Source organism: Sprattus sprattus, assembly GCF_963457725.1.
Source record: "Sprattus sprattus genome assembly, chromosome: 15".
Taxonomy (NCBI): Eukaryota; Metazoa; Chordata; class Actinopteri; order Clupeiformes; family Clupeidae; genus Sprattus; species Sprattus sprattus.
The window spans coordinates 28,946,539-28,965,714 of record NC_137913.1 but is presented as its reverse complement, the minus strand read 5'-3'; the positions used below and the strand labels follow the sequence as shown (position 1 = coordinate 28,965,714).

General features: G+C 42.1%; 1 protein-coding gene across 1 annotated transcript in view; it reads left to right on the top strand.

Annotated features, from left to right (window-relative positions):
- Positions 1–530: 530 nt before the first annotated feature.
- LOC308376374 (coiled-coil domain-containing protein 60-like) overlaps positions 531–19,176 on the top strand; it is a gene marked incomplete at both ends in the record, with an annotated part of 57,148 nt that continues 38,502 nt past the window's right edge. Inside the window, 5 exons of the mRNA XM_080852669.1 lie at positions 531–815; positions 3,847–3,927; positions 4,629–4,705; positions 11,695–11,850; positions 17,604–17,720. Coding sequence (XP_080708795.1) covers positions 531–815; positions 3,847–3,927; positions 4,629–4,705; positions 11,695–11,850; positions 17,604–17,720 — 716 coding nt within the window. The remainder of the gene's footprint in view (positions 816–3,846; positions 3,928–4,628; positions 4,706–11,694; positions 11,851–17,603; positions 17,721–19,176) is intronic.

Here is a 19,176-nt window from a genome sequence, read left to right as displayed (position 1 = left end):
GTCTGTGTGGATATCAGAGAATATGGAGATACACATTTCTCTCTGTTAAACCTAAGGTAATGGTGGTCCGAGAGCAGACTAGAGGTGGCACACTACCACTGGGGTCCCGACCAAAATCCACCAGTGTGAACCGATAGGCCTATAGGCTTGCTATCTGGGAGACTATTCCTCTAGTAGGCCTAATACATCATAACGTGTGGCTATTAAGTGTGTATGAAAATTATTGTAAACATCACATGGCACAGAGCTAACGCAGTGCCATGGTTTCTCAGGTCTACACTTACTAAGGAGATGCTTGACGTTCAGAGATATGGGTTAACGGGACGTCCGACTTGCTGGACTGAAATCAGTCTCCTCTGAGAGCTCTTTACTTGTTATGTTAATTCGTTACCAGGGGAAACGGAAAGCGCCAGCACGTAGTCCAACATGGACGGCTCTACTCGAAAGACTGCTTGCAATCTTTTTTTCCTTTGTAGCTTCGAGTTGGTAAAGTTACTGAGTTTGACGTAAGTGGCACGTCAAAACGGATGATGGCGGCTACTCGCGACATAGACTTTGATCCGCGTTTATTTGTAACAATAAAACCACTTCCAAGTAGCAGGCCGTCGGGATTAAAGTTACAATCGCGGAGTAGCACTGTATACATCACCTGCCATGACAGACAGGTGTTCTGGGAGAACTATCGCCGCAGACAGCGGCAGCTTAGTAGTCAGGGATATCGGGCAGCGACCTGGAGACCCTACGAGGAAGTTGGAGAACCGTTGTATGTGGAATCCAAAAAGCTGATCCTTTCTTCGCTGGAGCAACTTGATGAGGTAATGCTAACTTCATTGAATTGATTTATTCCGTTTATTTTGTTATTTTGACGTGAGATGTGGTGAGATGTTGAGATGTAATCTCGTTGTGCAAGAGAGTCGTTTTTCTGACGACGCTTGAAGCCGGAGAAAAATGTCATAGGCCTAAAGGAAAGTAACGTGGGCCTGACATCGGGCTATACAATAACAGGTCATACACGGCTGAGATTTCTACTCTGAAAGGGTGTGTTTTAATGCAATTTATTCAGAAGAAAGTCGACCTGTTGGGTAGGAACGAGAAGCACTATTTTTTAGGCTGCTTGAGATGGTCAGTGGCAATGTAATAGTTTTGCGCTTGCAGGCGTTGATGCATTACATTTGACATGATGAAACGACCAGGGGTGATATATTCTCTTTTCTTTCTTTGAACTCTTATGGCCTTTCTGGGTCACTCTTTGGTGATGTGTGATGTGTTGGCGAAGTCTCATTTTCTGGCAGCTTGTCTTCCTTTCATCCATCACTGGAGCTGCACTGCAGCACAAAGATCAGTCTCACTCTGCCCCAAATGGTTCTTTCACTTTTATTCCATATCAATGTTGGATACAGAACAGATTAATGGTGCATCAGGTGTCAGAAATCAACTTAGCCACACGCAAACGCACACACACACACACACACACACACACACACACACACACACACACACACACACGCACACGCACACGCACACGCACACGCACACGCACACACACACACACACAAACACACACACAGATATTTACAGGTTGACATCCTCATGCACTCTATATCACAGTCACATGCACATAAAAATGCTCACATATTCACATCAAAATGTAGACATGTCTACAAATACACACACGCACATACACACACACACACACACACACGCGCACACACACACACACACACACACACACACACACACACACACACACACACACACACACACACACACACACACACACACACACACACACACACACACACACAACAGAACATATATTGTTAACGACACAGAGCCCTTGTGCTTGCCAGCCTCCTCTACAGAAAGCTTTAAAAGCAGGTCTGAATTGAAGAGCTACCAGGGACAAGACATGTCAGGCCTCATAAAGGTAAAGCTTGCCCCCAGATTCAGGCAATTAACGGGGACAGAGATGGAAGAGAGGCTGGGTCTCTGTGGTGTGTCTCCTTACAAGCAAATTCAGCTGGAGGAAGACTATTTCAGCTTTATAAAGCAATTATGCCTGTACTGTTGGCTCGGCAAGGCCATCTCAACCCACCAGTGAGCCCTAAAAAGCAATAACATACACGTGGGATATTGGCACCTAATACATTAAGGGATAGGCGCTGTCAAAGTGGAATATTAATGCCGGTGGATGTTGAATTCATCAGAGTCACCAGGGCTGTTTGTCTGCTGAGGTAGACAGTTTCTGCTCAGTGAGTGCCAGTGTGGAGCAGATTGGATCTGACACTTTCGGATGACAAGTCTTGTGTTCTATAAGCGCTTGCGTTTGTTGGCTGGGCTTGTACAACTCACTTCCCTGACCTGTCTTTCTAGGTGTTCTTTCGACCACGAGGTAGGGTGAATGTTTAACAAATTACTCGTGTGTTTTGTGTTTTACACCGTTTCAGCCATTTGGAAGTTATTGAAATAACTGTCACCCAGAATGCTCCCTTTTGTGGTTAACATAAATCACAGAGGGACGACGAAGCTGGTGCCCTTAGCTACTTTGTTTTTTTCAAGGTTTCATGAGTTCAGAAACTCATTCAAACAAATGTCTCTGCCTGCATAGTGTTAATATTTGCATTCATAAATTTGTAAGAGACCGCAACCCTGCGGGATTTGGTGGTAAACAAATGCTCTTGAGTACCCGCTGTTTTGATCCGGAGCGGGGAGAAAGGCTTTGCAGAGCAAGTGAAGTGAAAAACTCAGTGTTGTCTGGGCCTAACGCGAGCAGATTTACTGCAAATGAGATCATCCATCAACAGGGGGTGTGCAGGGGCTAGAGCACAAGGGCAAGAGCGAGGTGATCCTGGGGTGTGTGGGGGGGTGTGGGGGTGGCGAGAGGGTAACTGGCGTCTCACTGCCAAAAAAACATCCAGCATGAAAAATGACAGGTTAGTCAGCTTAAGGCTCTCGCTCTCCTGCGGCATTCTGTGATCAAACTCTTTGCAGGTCCCCTGTGAGAGGCTCTGTGAAAACACAAGATATCTCTGGCTTCTGTCATGTTTTCCAGAGGAGATCTAACTTCTCTATGGACTCAATACAAATACAGTGTGGTCTTATTGTGTCTGGCATTAAGTATAGACAAAAAGAAAATTACTAAATAACAGACGACTGTATTTGGATTGTCTGTCAACAGGTGGTTCATCTAACCCCTGAGTCTCTGGTCTTTTTCTCCCACTGCAGCCATTTTGGGAAATTCACTCACATATTTTTTACACACTGCAAGTTCATCAACATAACTGATAGTTTAAACTTTTTAGACGGAGATAAGTTACTCTGGATGTGAGACCAAAAACACTATGATAGGCAAGCACATTTTTATGTGAAAAATATTCAATGGTTCAATGCAAGGCTGCAATTGTATGGTAACTGTATGTGTAAAGTACTGCTGACGACATTGCATGGCGTGTGTGTGTCAAAAAAATCTACCCAGCGATATAGCCCATATAAAACACTTTATTTTGTCAGTCATTGATAAGGTACCCACACTGATGCCCGGCACCTGGGTAAAAAGACAAGCTGTAACCATGGTGACTGCGTGTCAGGGTAACACAGACTCAGTGCTTGAATTTACATGAACTGCATTGGGCTCGGGCGGGTTACATTAAATACAGAATGCCTGTTGGGTTTGGGTCGGTTACTACTTTCTCAGGCTGGGGTTGGACAGACGTTTTTGGCCCGAGCTGCACTCTAATATGACTGTTATTTTTCTGTTTAATCTTTCAGTGTGTCATTGTTTAATCAGATCATTACAGTTTCATTCTTTTCATCACCTTTGTGTGTCTTTTCCACTTGTGTCCACAGGCACCCAAAGCTGCGTCGTTGGCCTCTAAAAATGAGCCTCCTGGCTTCGATGCTGCCCCTGACTCCACAGAGGCAACCAAGGTGTGGTCCTCACTCACACGACACAAGACCTACTTCAGATATTACTATCAATATATTACCAGTGGAGATCTGCTTGTTTGTTTAGCAGAAACTTTTATCAAGGATGACATAAATACAGTCCTATTCTGGTGTGGTCCGTCCTCACTCAGTCACACGACTCCTTTGAGTCCTTCACATGATCCGACCAAACTCACTAATGAAATGTCGATTGATTTCTTGATGAGGTGCAATTTCCTCAGGCCCTGTCAAATTCTAAATGGTGTTCTAAACGGAAGTTCAGGAGAAATGTAACGACTTTGCCACACCCCTTTCACATCAATCCCCCACACCTAATTTCAACTCACTTCTCCTCATCAGCTGCAGCACTTGCTTTGGCGCTCGCACTTAGCCCACCACCTCCCCTTACACCACCTGTCTCCCCTTGGTATAGAATAGGGGTGTATGCATGGATCCTGCTGTTCACCTGCCAGCGCTGGTGACTCCTGCATGACCCCTGCAAGGCATTTTAGGACCCTGGTCAGAGCTCTTCAGGCCTGCATGTTGTAGGCAAATTCAGAACACAAACTTGTAAAATGAGACGTTTAAGACTGGCTTTGAGCCAGTGAGTTCACCTTGTGGGTCAGTCATCCGCACTGGTATCCTTGAATGCATGCAAATGAACGCATGCCCTATAAGAAATTCGATGTTCCAATGTTTTTCAGAGCTTGTCATTTAATGGCCCACAGACACGAAGTAGAGAAGATTTTGTCAACCTTAAGAAACACCTGGGACAAACAAGGTGAGAAATTCTACAGCGTTCTAATTTTGACCACATACTTCTTTACATGTGCAACAATAATACACAAAAACAGGGCGGTGCAACGATAGTTAATTAGCAGGGTTGTAAGTCTCAGCGAAGCATCTGGGGGGAAATAATGTCTCGCTCATTGATTGTGTGATTGCACATGTGGGATTTGCTGTTGAAGCTGCAAAAGGCGGCGGAAGAAAAGAAGAAAAGAAAAAGGATTTTAAAACCGTGGGATGGCATGACAGACAGAGAGAAGCAAAGCCATGGCCACCATCATGAAAACTACTTTCTCAGGGTCGAGGATAGCAGTCATCCTTGCGAGAGTTGTCAGTTTATCTCAAGTCATCCTTATCTCCTGTGAAAAACCTTACTTGTATGGTAGATCTTCATGTTTGTTTTTGGTCCTTAAAAGTAATATTTCCTGTTTCACCTTTCAAACTCTCAGTCCTTATTGTGTCCACTCCTGCAGTGAACAGAAATGTGAAAAAGGGAGAAAAGGCTTTTGTTGGACAGTAATAATGTCTATCCATTCCAATTTTTGGCATCCCCCAATGGAGACAACGAGCTGGACAGAAACTGGAACATCAAATAGATTGCGTTATTACAAAGTTTCACAATATCGTCATCACAAAGAGTCGTTTCCATGTAAACACTAAAAAAGAAACACTGAGCTAATCTGGTCCTGCACCAACAACTACCTTACGGTGTTGCAACACTTTCATTTTGAACACTTTCGCTGGCCTTTCTATTGAGCATAAGTGTAGTGTGTGTTTGTGCAGTTGATCAGTTGTCAGTTGATTCTTCATCAGGACTCGGCTGCTCTTGTCAATGTATTTGTCTCACAGACCTCACCCTACACACCCTTTCTTGTCTACGTGTTAACGGTCCTGCGGCTTAGAGAAATACATTAGCGTGCTGCTAACCCAACCTTCAGATGAGACGAAGATCACATATCTGTGTTTTGCACACGGCATGAATGCCTGCTTGTATGGACCATTGGTGTAGCCAGTTAGTTCACCGGGAGAAGGCTGTCCTTGTAAATTAATCTGATTCTGCCGCCTACACCTCAGCCCTCACCCATTCTCTCTTAGTAAAATGTATTTAAGTGCTGATAGCATGACATATCAGATTAAATGAAAAGCTGTGTGTGTGTGTGTGTGTGTGTGTTTGTGTGTGTGTGTGTGTGTGCCCAGATCACTCAACAAGCGTTTGTGTTTGCTTTGGGAAATATTTAACATCGGTCTGGGTGCGTGGTACGAGTGTTCACAAGCTGGCAGCCACCTCCAGTCTGGAGGGAAAGGGGCATGCTGAAAAATCAGCTGTGGCATTTAGTGAGGTGGGCAGGAACCCCCAGGCCCACTACAGGGGCATCTTGTCAAATAGCAGCGCCGCTCCTCTGAAATGGCTGACATTTCCGACAGACTCCTCTCAGGCCCCTCTGATGGATGTCTGATTTGAATGATTAATTATTTATCAGGGGGGCTCAGGAAAAGGAGGAGGAGGAGGAATACGCTTGCCATTTCCTTGAAGCTAATGAAGGAGCTCTCGTCCCTTTCTCTGAATGTGAAGTAGCGTTGGACTGCTCACCGGGTAAACAGTAATCGGAACGAAACCCTTATGGGGTACCACAGGAACACTCTGAGCTCAGACCATCTGTCACATATCTTGTCATTGACCTGCGCTGCTGCTCTTTTAAACCATTAGGGTTTTCTTTGCAGTTGAAAGTGTTAGGTCACTCACATAATTTCACGATTTTTGCACCTTGACCAGGCAGTATCTTGTTGAAAGATACCATCCTGTTGGAATGGAGATGCATTAATGAACCTGGTCTTATATGGACTCCACCTTTAATGGCCCCATCCAAGGTCATCCAAACCTTTGAACCTGGCCGACTGGTTTGTGCCCCACCTTACTAACATTGTGATTTATCAAGCCACCTTTATGCCTTGGGTGGGCTCATAGGTTTGTGCTTAGTACCAATGTCTCTATTTTGTCATGGACAGGAGAGCAGCTCTGTGGTTTTCAGGGGTTAAAACAATTCAAAATTGTAATGCACTAAGTGTATAAATTGTTTGTTGTAATCCATGGTTGTGTTGAGGTTAGACTGTAGTTGTAATACTACATTGTAATTACAGGCTGGTTGTTTAGGGTTTCCATCTCTCCAAATCAGAGTGTATACCCATTAGGGTGCATCAAATTGCAATGCAAAAATTAAATCTCAACATATCAAGCTGTCTGGGGTTGCATTTTGTTCGGACACACATAAAAATGACTTTTGCGAAGTTTTGGGAAAATTCATTGAGATTTAGAGGTGAAACATATGAAAATGGGCCTTTTTTTCCTTTTTGCATTTTCTAGTTCTTCTTGAAACCAAAGCCCAAAGTGGCACCAGTGAATTATATCAAAAATTATCCGCTTTATCATGGCTCCCCCAATGGGTAAGAGCTGATGTGCCGTTCCACCTCTAAAACACCACGTATCGAAAAAATATTTTGCATTTATTGTTTGTGCATGAATGGTAACACTTTGAGCACACAGACAGATCAATATGCTGGAACTGTGTATTTTGATGCACCCTAATACCCATCTTCGATTTCATACAGATTTGAATTCTCTCTCTCAGGCAACATGGCCAGTATCCTCACATGTAAGCATGTGGGTAGAAGATAGAGAGGATATGAAAATGTAGCCCAATCCATGTCTTGTATAGATCTCCAAAACCATAATCATATCTGCTTACAGAGTATATACTTGTATACACATGTAACAGACGTTAATAGAAAAATATCAGTGTCATAGTTTTCTATTATTTTTATACAGTAGGTGTTTCTTCTAAAATATGCCTCCACCACTCACGTTTGCTCAATTCTTTACCTTAAGGGCGAAACTGTTCTAGCGAGAGAAGCTGTTCGTAGTAGTATTTGCAGTAGCATTTAGCAGCCAGTTCTCTCATTAAAACTGAATTGAGAAACTGTATATCTAAATGTGGAACAGCTTTGACAGATATTACATTACAAATGCAAAGCTATCATAAAGAGGAGATCATTTCACTCTTCACTGTCCCCATTAGAATTTAGCTGCATAGCCAGTGTTGCCTGGCGACCAGTCACGCAAGCTGCTGAACTGGAAATCTTGTACAGCCATGAAGGGTTTGTTTCAATGTAGTGATATCCATGATTGTTTGTGTGTGTGCCTGAGTGTGGGTGTGTGTATGTAAAGGTTGATATTTTATTGTAATGGCCCTGTTTTATTGGTTCAAAAATATGACTGTTACAAAAATGTCGGAGTGATTGCAGAAAGTACTTGCATCTGACAGAATGGTGATTGTGTGTCCTCGGTGTACCAAGGACCAAGTTGCTTTCCCACAGCGAGAGAGAGAGAGAGAAAGAGAGATAGAGATGCATGATTCAGTGGATCATATTACATACCTACCAACCTACCAACACATCCCTTGAAGATGAAAGTCTTGGGTGGCTTATTGATTGACTGTATTGTTGAGATGTAAATGAGGCGTGGTGTGTTGACATCAGTGGAGCCGTACCTCATGTGCAGCCCCCCGCTGTGCCCCTCTTAACTCTCACCAAAGCAAGGAAGTACTTGACGTGATTAAGGAATACAGTGATGAATTGGCCTCTTAATGCTGCAGCATAGTCAAATGATCTCGCTGACACGCGTGCGCAGGGTGGCTTTTTTTCTGTTTCCACTTGTGCAGTAATGTAAGGTAATTATGCATGCAATCTGTGAAAGCATGCAACCACGTTCTGAGAAAGGTTGCAGGCTGGAGCTAGATTTCTGTAATGAAGTAATTAATCTGTTGTTGTCAGGCTTTGCACTGCATAATTCCTTGTCCAGGGCATTTTTTTTAAGCACTGCAGCAGTTGTCTCCTTTTTTTTCAAGACCTCATTTGATGTCTCTTTATATGTATTTTCACATTTGTATGTGACTGAGGAAATCAGTCCAGACGTTTCACTTGCAAAGGTTCTGCTCTTTTAAAGATGAGACTGGATAATTTATGGATACATAATGTGTACACGTATACATACACAGGTGTGAGAGTGTGTGTGTGTGTGTGTGTGTGTGTGTGTGTGTGTGTGTGTGTGTGTGTGTGTGTGGGTGAAAAGACCATCTCGTCTTTCTTCCCCATATAAGCATTCATAACACAAATGTGGCTACAGAGAGCCTTTAAAGCTAGCAAGCCCAGAGTAAAGCAGGTGCGTTAGTGAGAAGTATGCAAATTTGTTCCATAAATTCTTTCAAGTAAGCATTGGTTCAGCATTTATTTGCATAAATATTAATGCATACCAACACACCATGGCCTACTGCATAAGAATGTGTTCGAAATAGCCTGCCTGTTGACCCACCATTATGTTACAGCATTAGTTTATTAACCTCTTTAGGGTAGATGCGATTTTGACTCCAAAACCATACCCAAATGTATTTTCTGACTGTTTAATAATATGTATTTTCTGACTGTTTAATGATAAGTATTTTGTGACTGTTAAATAATATATATTTTCTGACTGTTTAATAATATGTATTTTCTGACTGTTTAATAATATGTATTTTCTGACTGTTTAATAATATGTATTTTCTGACTGTTATGGCATGGAACCATGTTCAGTGACATGTTTGAGCATTGCAGAAACAAATTGGACCCTTTTATCATAACAAATAAACAGAACAGTGTCATTCATTATCAACAATGTCAAGCCTAGTTTACACAGAGTCAAGTTTGTCTGCGTCCCAGCAGATAGCCCTATCATTTAGAAGAACACTCTCTATCCACACACGGTATCTGCAACGATTCGAAACGGGGGTAGAAAGTGAGTAGATTTGAATCGGTACGGGGGCTGGTGTTCGTGTGCACGGATTCACGCAACCTGATGATGTCATTGTCCCACTTGATCGCATCCCGATTTCCAACCAATATAACACTTGTTGTCTCTCTACATCTCACTCATGGTGTGTCTCGAACTCACTCTCATTAATCCAGCCTACTGATTTTTGTTTAGCCTCCTATCTTGATCTAATTCTTTTTATTCAGACGTTACATAACTTTCATGGCCACAAATATAAATTGGCCAGCGATTTAATTTGCTTTTTTGTTCATAAATTAATGTAGAATGGTCTGAGCAAAGCCTCATGGGAAATGGGATGACAAACATGTCATGTTGCACCAGCGGCGTAACTATGTCTTGACGGGCCCGAGTGCAAACCATGTCAATGGGCCCTCCTTACCGTCGTAACGTCAGGTGAAAACAATGATATTGCAGTCTAGTGAGACGCATGTACAATACACATTAAGGGTTGCTACAATATGTTGTCATGAAAACACCCATGAACACAGTATTTCATCGATCAAACTGATTTTGGAGAAGCAGTGTATAATGAGCTGATAGACAACACATCAGAAAACATTAATACCACTTCTTCAGGGGGTTATCAAACATTATTCTGAATTACGAATATTTACATGGATTTATGGGAACAGCCGCTCGACAGCGCCTCGTCTGCTGCAACCAATTACAAAACAAACTTCCTCCAACAATATCTGTTAGACCTATGCGCAAAGTAACTTATTCTTTTAACGACATTGACGCGAAAAAATACAATTTAAGTAGCATTAGGCGTATTATAAAACGTAACATGCATGACGTTTAGAATGGCATTCTACGGTAAGAAACAATAGCAGAGCCGTGCACACTTCACCAAATGCTGATGTAACCAAGTGGTTATCCACAATCTGAGCTTTTGCTATTTTGCACTTATGACTGCTGAGAGATCGCTGCTTGAAAAGCAGGACGTGAACTATGGGAGTTGACAGTATATCAGACAGTATACCAGACAGTAAACGCTATGTGATTAGCCTACCCTTGTGGGCCTCATTGCCGTTGGGCTGGGGGTCAGAGACGTAGCGTTCTCCTGAACACTCTTCGCCACAAATCCAAATGAAGATAATTTTGGCAGTTTTGACACCCTTTCATCCTGCTCGTTGCGTTCATGCTTCCTGCAGCCACTTTTGTGTTTGAAGGGCATGGGGTAGCCTACTTATCGCTTACTCAACACGCAATGCAGCACAACACAGGATGGGAAACAATCGCAACATGTTTGGGTGGGCTATAGAATCTTTGACAACAAAATTACCCACACACCCTTGCTATTTTTCGATGGCAATATTACTTAATAAAAACGAGACTCGTTTCATTCAGCAAAAGGCAAATGAGGCTAAATTAATTATTTGCTGTTGTCAAGACTGACTATTGTTAAAATGGTTATTGGGCAAGTGATAGCTCATATTTGTGAATAACTGTCACCGTAATTGAGAAATGTTTGCAAATTGATGGGACTGGATCATACACCATTTATGATGTGCCGGCGAGCATGCCGGGGGGCCCGGTCAGTTCTTTAATGACTGGCTTCCGCGTTGAGATTGAGGACGGGCCCCCTTTCGCCACGGGCCCTAGTGCAGCTGCACTCCCTGCACTCCCTATAGTTACGCCACTGTGTTGCACTCTTCCAAACTCTTTATTATCAGACAATAGAAAATAGAATTCATTTTCGCATAACCGATAGTCTGCTCTGACCACTGATTTTATTAACCACCATAATGTATTACTGTGCAGATTAAATGTATGCTATGCGGTTAGGCTAAACATTGCTAATCGTAGCTTGTCTACTGGCTGTTTACCCGTGTCCTCCTGTCTTCTTCTACGTTTTTTTAGTTGTCTGTAGCAGCGCTAAAGCGCCACCAACAGGCGTGGGGTATTTACTACAGCCGGTTCATCCCAATCGAGTGGGGTTCGTCCTTACGCAAATCTCTCGTTACCAGGCTCCATCCTTACGCAATTAAAAGATTCGATTCATGTGAAAAATAAACCCGATTCAGTGAATCTAGGCTCCGTGTAAAATTGGCCTCAGTCACACCAACAGTATCTTTCCTCTAAAATGTCACCTTGCTTCTTTAATGCGTGCCATGCAGGAGACTAGTGCGGGCGGTCCGTCAGGGCAGAGGCTACTTTCAGCTGCTGCAGGAGGAGGAGCGGGATGCCCAGGAGGCCAAGGAGAAGGAGACGCAGGGACACCCAGGGCCAGAACTCCCCCGCTTCTCCTTGGCCAGTGACTCCGTCTCAGAGAGGTGAGAAACAGAGGCCGAGCTTTTTTATTGAACCTTTATATAAACTGTGCCAGAAGACCAAACCCAGGAGCCCAAACTGTATTTATGTCATATTATACTTTCTTAACCTTGGGAAGGCCTCCATTGGTCCACAGATCTTTTGAAGAGGTTTTTGCTGGGGCAAACAGCAACATACATGCTAGTTTGTATCGGATTGTAACACTAATACAGCAACAATTATGTAAACATGCATTAGATATTAAAAAACAGAGATACAAAGAGATACAAATTATTACAAATCTCCATCTTCACCTTGTTATTCTTACTGCGTAAGTTTTTATGTTATCAAGGGGAGCTGTGAACTGCCTAGTAACTGGCAGGCTTGTAAAGCTGTGCTGAAATGTAAGCAGTGAAGCCGTGTTAAAAGCTGTAAATCAGGACGATTGCCTGGTCATTGTTGACTGGTATGCATGTCACATAACAACAGCCCACTCCAGCAAGAGTTAGCAAACTTGTTTGGCAAGGTTCTCTTTAGCGTTGCCATGAAAATAACTGTCTGTGCTCAGGTAAAAGAGCTGAAGGCATTGTAATGAATAATTCACTGATTTCTTTACTCATTTCCCCGTTTATTTAATAGAGTGACTGAGACTAGCTCCTGGGAGAGCAGCAACACTTTATCTACCCAACCAGATGCTTGGCAACCACACATAGTATTGATCAGTTCATCTGCAGTAGCAGACAAATACTAACTACATCAGAATGAAGTGGTCGTTGTTGTTTAGTTGGCTTGGTGGCAATAGTGCCAGTATAGCACAAGTACGTTTATGACCAGAGCTATGACGCTTCATATCTTGATGGAACAGTGGTGGAGGTTCATATCTTGATGGAACAGTGGTGGAGGTTCATATCTTGATGGAACAGTGGTGGAGGTTCATATCTTGATGGAACAGTGGTGGAGGTTCTCATCTTAATGGAACAGTGGTTGAGGTTCTCTTCTTGATAGAACAGTGGGGGATTTCAGTTTCAGTTTGTTTATTTGATGAAGAAGGACATTGTACATTAATAAACATTAAAATGTTAAATGCACCTAATTATAGCCAAAAGTCTAGTTTCCATTGGCAGTCCCCCTGCCAGAGTGAACAAGGCTAAACAACTCTAAAAAGGCATTAACGTATATCGAACATAACATTGACCAAATATAAATAAATAAATAGAATAAAATAAAATACCAATATATAAGTTCTACTGCTTACCCACTAATGATCACTAGTGGAGGTTCTCATCTTTGTCTTTATGAATGCATGAGCTGTAGTCATGACTACATGGCCAAATGATGCTGTAGGTTGCAAAATATGTCTCTCCATTGCTAACTAGGTCTAAGACAGTAATACTCATGTATGGCTGCATGGCCGCAATCTCTGTTATTCTCTGTAGTGTGGTGAGCAAGCTCAGTTGGGCGGTTCCCTGGTCCTCCACCAAGAGAGCAGCTTTACCGGCTGTTCACCTTGAGCCAAACTTATTTGCCATAGGGAACAGGGCAGGTGGGATCACTGTTTTACTTCTATTAACACACAATGAATACATTCATTTGACAATAGAAATACAAATATATTTTCAAAAAAAAATAAAAAAATTCTTGACAAAATGTATGGCCGTTTTTATTCATGACATCAATGGTAAATAATCATGCTGCAGAGTATCATTCAAAGGCAGTATTTACCCCGCCACCCTCTGGTACCTAACCTCTGCAACAGGACCACCAAACTCAATATCCACTGGCATATTCATGAAAGCATGTCCCAGGTCTGCATGAGGTCTTGCATCTGCACACATTAATATACATTAAAATAACATTTGTTTACAGAAGGGGATAATCATTTCTCATTTGCTTCAAGGGGAACTTAGTTTAGCCAACATTGTTACAATTTACACAAGCATAGTTATCAGAAGCCGTTTAACTACAGTAAAAACTGCATTGTAGTATTGAGTAACAGTTTAGCCATAATTTCCGCTTACATTATGGAAGAGTGTGTTGAGACAGTGTGTACATTGGAGAATACGTGAAGATGACTCCTAGACACGTTGGATTAACTTATTTAGATGTTTTTTGGTGATAAAGTGTGTACAAGTGATGACAGCTGTGGCTAGCATGCTATGTTAGATGTGTACTTGACCACTGTAATATACCTTAATGCATTATGTAGCTAAATACAAAGTGCATGTTTTGACATTGACACATCATTTTTTAGTGTGTTAAATTTCACTTCATAGTAAATATCAGCCGTAAGAAGTGTGAATTGTGTAATGTTGTGTGTTACCCCAAAACAGTTGGATCATTTGAGCCATGTCACCAGTGTACAATTGTGTCTTTGGTTTCAGTCCCCTCATTTTTAACTTCTGTCATTTTACTTCTGACATTCTTTTATTTCCTGCTGCCATCTGTGTACGCTCTGCCTATGTCAGTTCCCTGGAAATGTTCTGAAATAGATTTCCACGATTCTTAGTTATATCTGAAGAGGCTGTTTCATCTCAAGTCTATGAGGAGTGTACTCCCCCACACCTTCTCTCTTCTATCAACTATCCTGTCGCGTTCCCTGTGTTCAGACTCTTATTACTCAGATGAAACTGAATTCCTGTGTTTGAAATAATGTCATGCACTGTCTGAATGACCTTTGCATCAATGCATGTTACGTCTCCTGGCACCACTCATCTTGGGCCTTCATGTCTTTTATTCCAATTAAAGCAATGCTGTGTAAAACGTGGCTGCGTCACAGTAGTTGGAGTTAAGCTACGAAAAACTGTAACTAGATGATTTAACTGTAGCTTATTTCACAGACAAACTACACAGCTCATACTGGCATAATTCATTAAATCCTGCCAATGTATCAGATAACCTCAAATTACCTGCTCTGGTTGTCTCTCTACTGTGTGGTGTAATCCAGAATATTATTCAAATTCAAAAATATTGTATCATCAACAATTATTATCAACTTTAACTAATTTTATATCAGCCCAATGATGGCTCCTACCAGCAAGCAATGCATTAACAACTGCTGCAGAGTTTTTCGAATGGTGCAATACAGAATATTTTTGTAGAGGTCAGATTCACTGGTCGTCATGTGGGTCTGTCTTGCCACTGTACAAATGGCTCCTTTTAAATGGTAAACGTGTACCCTTGAAGTAAATACAGAAGATTAAAGTGTTGCAATTCCATGCTAAAGAAACAATCAGCCGCAATTTGCATCTTTCTTCCCCTTACCGTATCTGCCGTGTCTTTGGACATCAGACTTATGATAACATATGGCACCTGCTATGACATGTTTCTGACATGTACATGTCAATGTTATGAACATCCATAAGAAAGCGTAGAGTAAGAGTATCAATAGCCCCTTATACATGTGTCAATTTGACACGGTCAAATCGCGTTTAATCCGGTAATTCGCTTATAATTGCCTCATGTAGCACACGCCTTAATATGGTCGTTTTTCCGACGATGTCTGAGCCTTTCGAGAGAGGTGGTCTACCCCGATCGGTCAGCTCAGAAAAGGGTGGGTCAAATAAGGCCGATGTGACGGCGGTGACAGCCTGCCTGGAGATGACCCAAGCCTCTTATAGGGAGTGCCAAGGCAGGGCTCACTCATAGCGAGTGAGGGGACTCATGGTCTCATGTGCAGAACATATTTTATGTGAATAAAGGTTATCTACACGACTTTTTATACCTCTAATCGACTCGGTTTGTTGTTTATATGCTACACGAATGCCGTGAGGTCAAACGGAATAGTGTAGGTCTAAACTGGAGCTCAACTCAACTCAACTATTACAGCTAGCTTGACGCTATCACTAACTGAAAACACATTGGAACACATAGTGGCTAGGTAGCTAGCTGCACTTTTCACTTGACGAGCGGGGGCGATACAGTCATCTGGAGAGTTCAAAATGATACTAAACGAAGGGAAATCTACTGTATGGAGATATTTCTGCTTAGTAGACAATGCAGATTCTAATTAGGCTGTTGGATATGTCCAATGTAAGGACTGTGAAGTTTTAATGAAATATGATTGATGCAACTCTCGTTCTCCACAACAACATGGATAAACCTGGATGGTTGGATGTAGTTTCAGAACGAACGTCGGCGGGCAAAAAGATCTTCAATGGTAATACTTGTCTGTTGTGCCTGTGTTGGTGTCTCATAAAACGTGAGTTTTATTAAAGCATACTGATAGGTGAAAATTCACCCTAGTTACCTCAGGACTCCGGAGCTGCATGAAAGTATATTTATTAGACAAACAAACAAAGACAATTGCAATTGGGCTCCCCTGCCAGCACAAGGCTGACAGTGAAGGCCCTGATAAACCCTTCGCACAAGGTTTATATAGACAGAAGTTTAGCTTTCAGCAGGGATAACCACATGGTGGATTTCTCACGTCCGAGGCTCCCTGTCTTGCAAGGATGGCAGTTTTGCACAAGGTCGGAAGAAGCGGAGCTCTCTTCTTATCTCGTCTGGTCTAAACATGCTCTTGCTAATATGCAGACTTAGTGGCACCTAATATTCTAGTTACACACACAGAGAGAAAAGCCATGCTCCTGCTTTCATAAGCACATTATTCTTACAAGGAATAATTAATACAAGGCACTTGATTATTATATTCTTAAGTCATTAACAGTGTTTGTAAATAATCTCTATCATATAACGTGTGTATTGTGTAGCTATTTCATTCCGAGATGGCAGGGGAGTAAAATGCTCCGCTGCCAAAGTAGAATACATGTTTTTTAACTTCGGGGTTAATTCCCTTTCCTTTACGTCTGCTGCTGGTTAGTAAATACAGACAGCCGGAAAGGTTAACAAACGGAATGAAATAGCTACACATTACACACGCTATTCTTTAATAAAACCCACGTGACTCACATACTGGTTAACACTGTTACAGCACATAAATGTTTGTCGCTACACCCAAACTATGCGTCACGGTTGTCCCTCCCTGTACGTGCTCCAGCCGCACCATTTTACTTGCAATGTGAATCATTTAATTTAAATATGCTTATTGGCCTTTGATGTATCAACTGTCACATTTGTTGCACCTTAATCATTTTCTACAAAAATGATATGCTATGTATGGTGTAGTAGACTCAGATTCACTACTGCACAAAAACTAGACACGTTTGCAAAACTAGACGTTTGTAATGAAGTAGGTAAAACAACTTCTGCCAATATCTTTGTAAGGGAGATGGGTTATGTGCTCAAATTTCCTTGGATCAAAGAACGTTAGTATTCATGTGCAAACTAAAAATCACGTCTCAGGATTGCTGCGCATGCAAGTTATTTCGGGTGTATCAACTACCATGTCTCAACTGTACTAATACCACTGTCAATTATGAGTTCAGTAAAAGACGGAGCAAACACAGTTTTCAACCGTTGTTGAAACACATCCACACGTAGACTCGTTTTCTTTCCGTCTGAGAGAAAATATTAAGAACTATATAGCCTACTGATAGAAAGAAGGGAACTTTTAGCCACTACACTGCCTTTGCACAATGCGGATCTACGTTGATTTTGTTAGTAAACAAACCAGGTGGGAGCACATCTCCGTCTTCTTTGCGCATGCCCGAGGCAAGGTAACCGGATCAAATTTAGACACGTAACCACAAGAGCCGATTCCCTTAAAAATGTTCACACCTACACGCGAATACGATACGATAAATTGACCGGGTTGAATTGACACATGTATATGGGCCTACTGATGAGTCTGTGTTTCTCCTAGCCTTGTGTGGTCTAGGCCCCTCTTGAGCCCGTCTCAGAGACCCAGCAGAGGGATGCTCAGGACCCAGTCGGCACGTCCCTTCACCCCTGTGCACCGCTCTCTTACCTCCCCACAGCTGCACCAGGTTCCACGGTGAGTCGCCATCCTTTTCTTCTCTTTTTGTTGTTGTTGTTGTTGTTGTTATTACTCCAGTTTTGTTGTATTCTTCAGTTTCTTTCATTAGTGTTCTGTCTTTCTTTTCACCCCGTCTCTACCAGTCAGCAATCATACAGATTCTTATATTTCTGTGACTGTGTTTTTATTTGATTCATCCAGTCCCACTATAACTATTATTACTAATTTATTTTATTCATGTATTATTATTGTTATTATTGCTCTACCAGTATTTGTATACTGTTTTTATTTTCATTTCATTCTTCACCCCTGCCCACTGGCCCCTGGGCTCCCCTCAGCCCCACCACTTTCCACAGTTACTTGTTGTCGGCCCTTTTTCTATTTCCAGCCATGTGTTGTGGCACCCGACGTCATCCTCGGGGAATGGAGAGGCCGCAGACTAAACAACACCTCCTCCCGTCCCGTCCTCTTATACCGAGGCAGCACAAACCTACACACACCCCACCCCCCCCCCCCCCACCCCCCCATAGTTTTTTTTTAATTAGTTCTCTTCCCCGAAGGAATAGCTGTCCTTTAAGGTAGCGCTTTTGGCTTGCTCTCTCTGACATAACCTTTATTTAGTTGTGGAGAGCACAGGGTTTGGTGGCACGTCTCTCAGCGGCCACTAAGTATGAAGCGCTATGGCTCAGAGCGAGATCAAGGGCTTTGTCAGCACCAGGCTTTAATTATACGGGAGAGGTTGTTTATGATTTTTCCCACATGGGGTCATTAAAATACATTTTCTTTTTCTTTTTCTTTTTCAGATAAAAATCCTTAATCCCCTGAGCATCTCCCCCACCCCTGTTATTTACTTAGAGTTGTGCACTGGCTGCAATGCAGTGTTTTTTTTTTTTCTTGACCATTTTCATTTCCATTTTAATCCTGTCCAACTAAAAAAGTAACATTTTACAGTAGCTTTATAGACTATGATGGGGGTTGTGAACTATTATGGAGATAACTTCTTTAGAGACATACTGTACATGAATTTTTCAGACAGCTGTGTGAGTGCTGAAATCTATGGCTTTGACGTGCCGAAACTGATTAAGACGTTCTCATCAAAGTTGTTGTTATTAAAGCCTAATATTATGCTTTGGTTTAAGCTCTCTGAAATGCAGAAGTTATTATTCAGATTTGTGCTTTGTGTCTGTTTCTTTGGCTCCTTGTCCCAGCCTACCCAGTAAAAGAATGTCATCACACTGAATGATTTCCCTCCTTGGATAGACACATCAAAGGACTGTTAGATGACGATTTAAAAGCGGAAAGAAGACATATTGGTTAAAATAATATCGTATTAAGAGGACAATTATTTGCACATCAAGTGTTGCCTGTGGCACGGGTCTATATCTGATCCTACATAGACTGGTGGAGTTATAGGCAGGCACTGTAAGTTAATATGTCTGTCCATTTCTCCTATCATTGTTAATAGCAGTGCTTT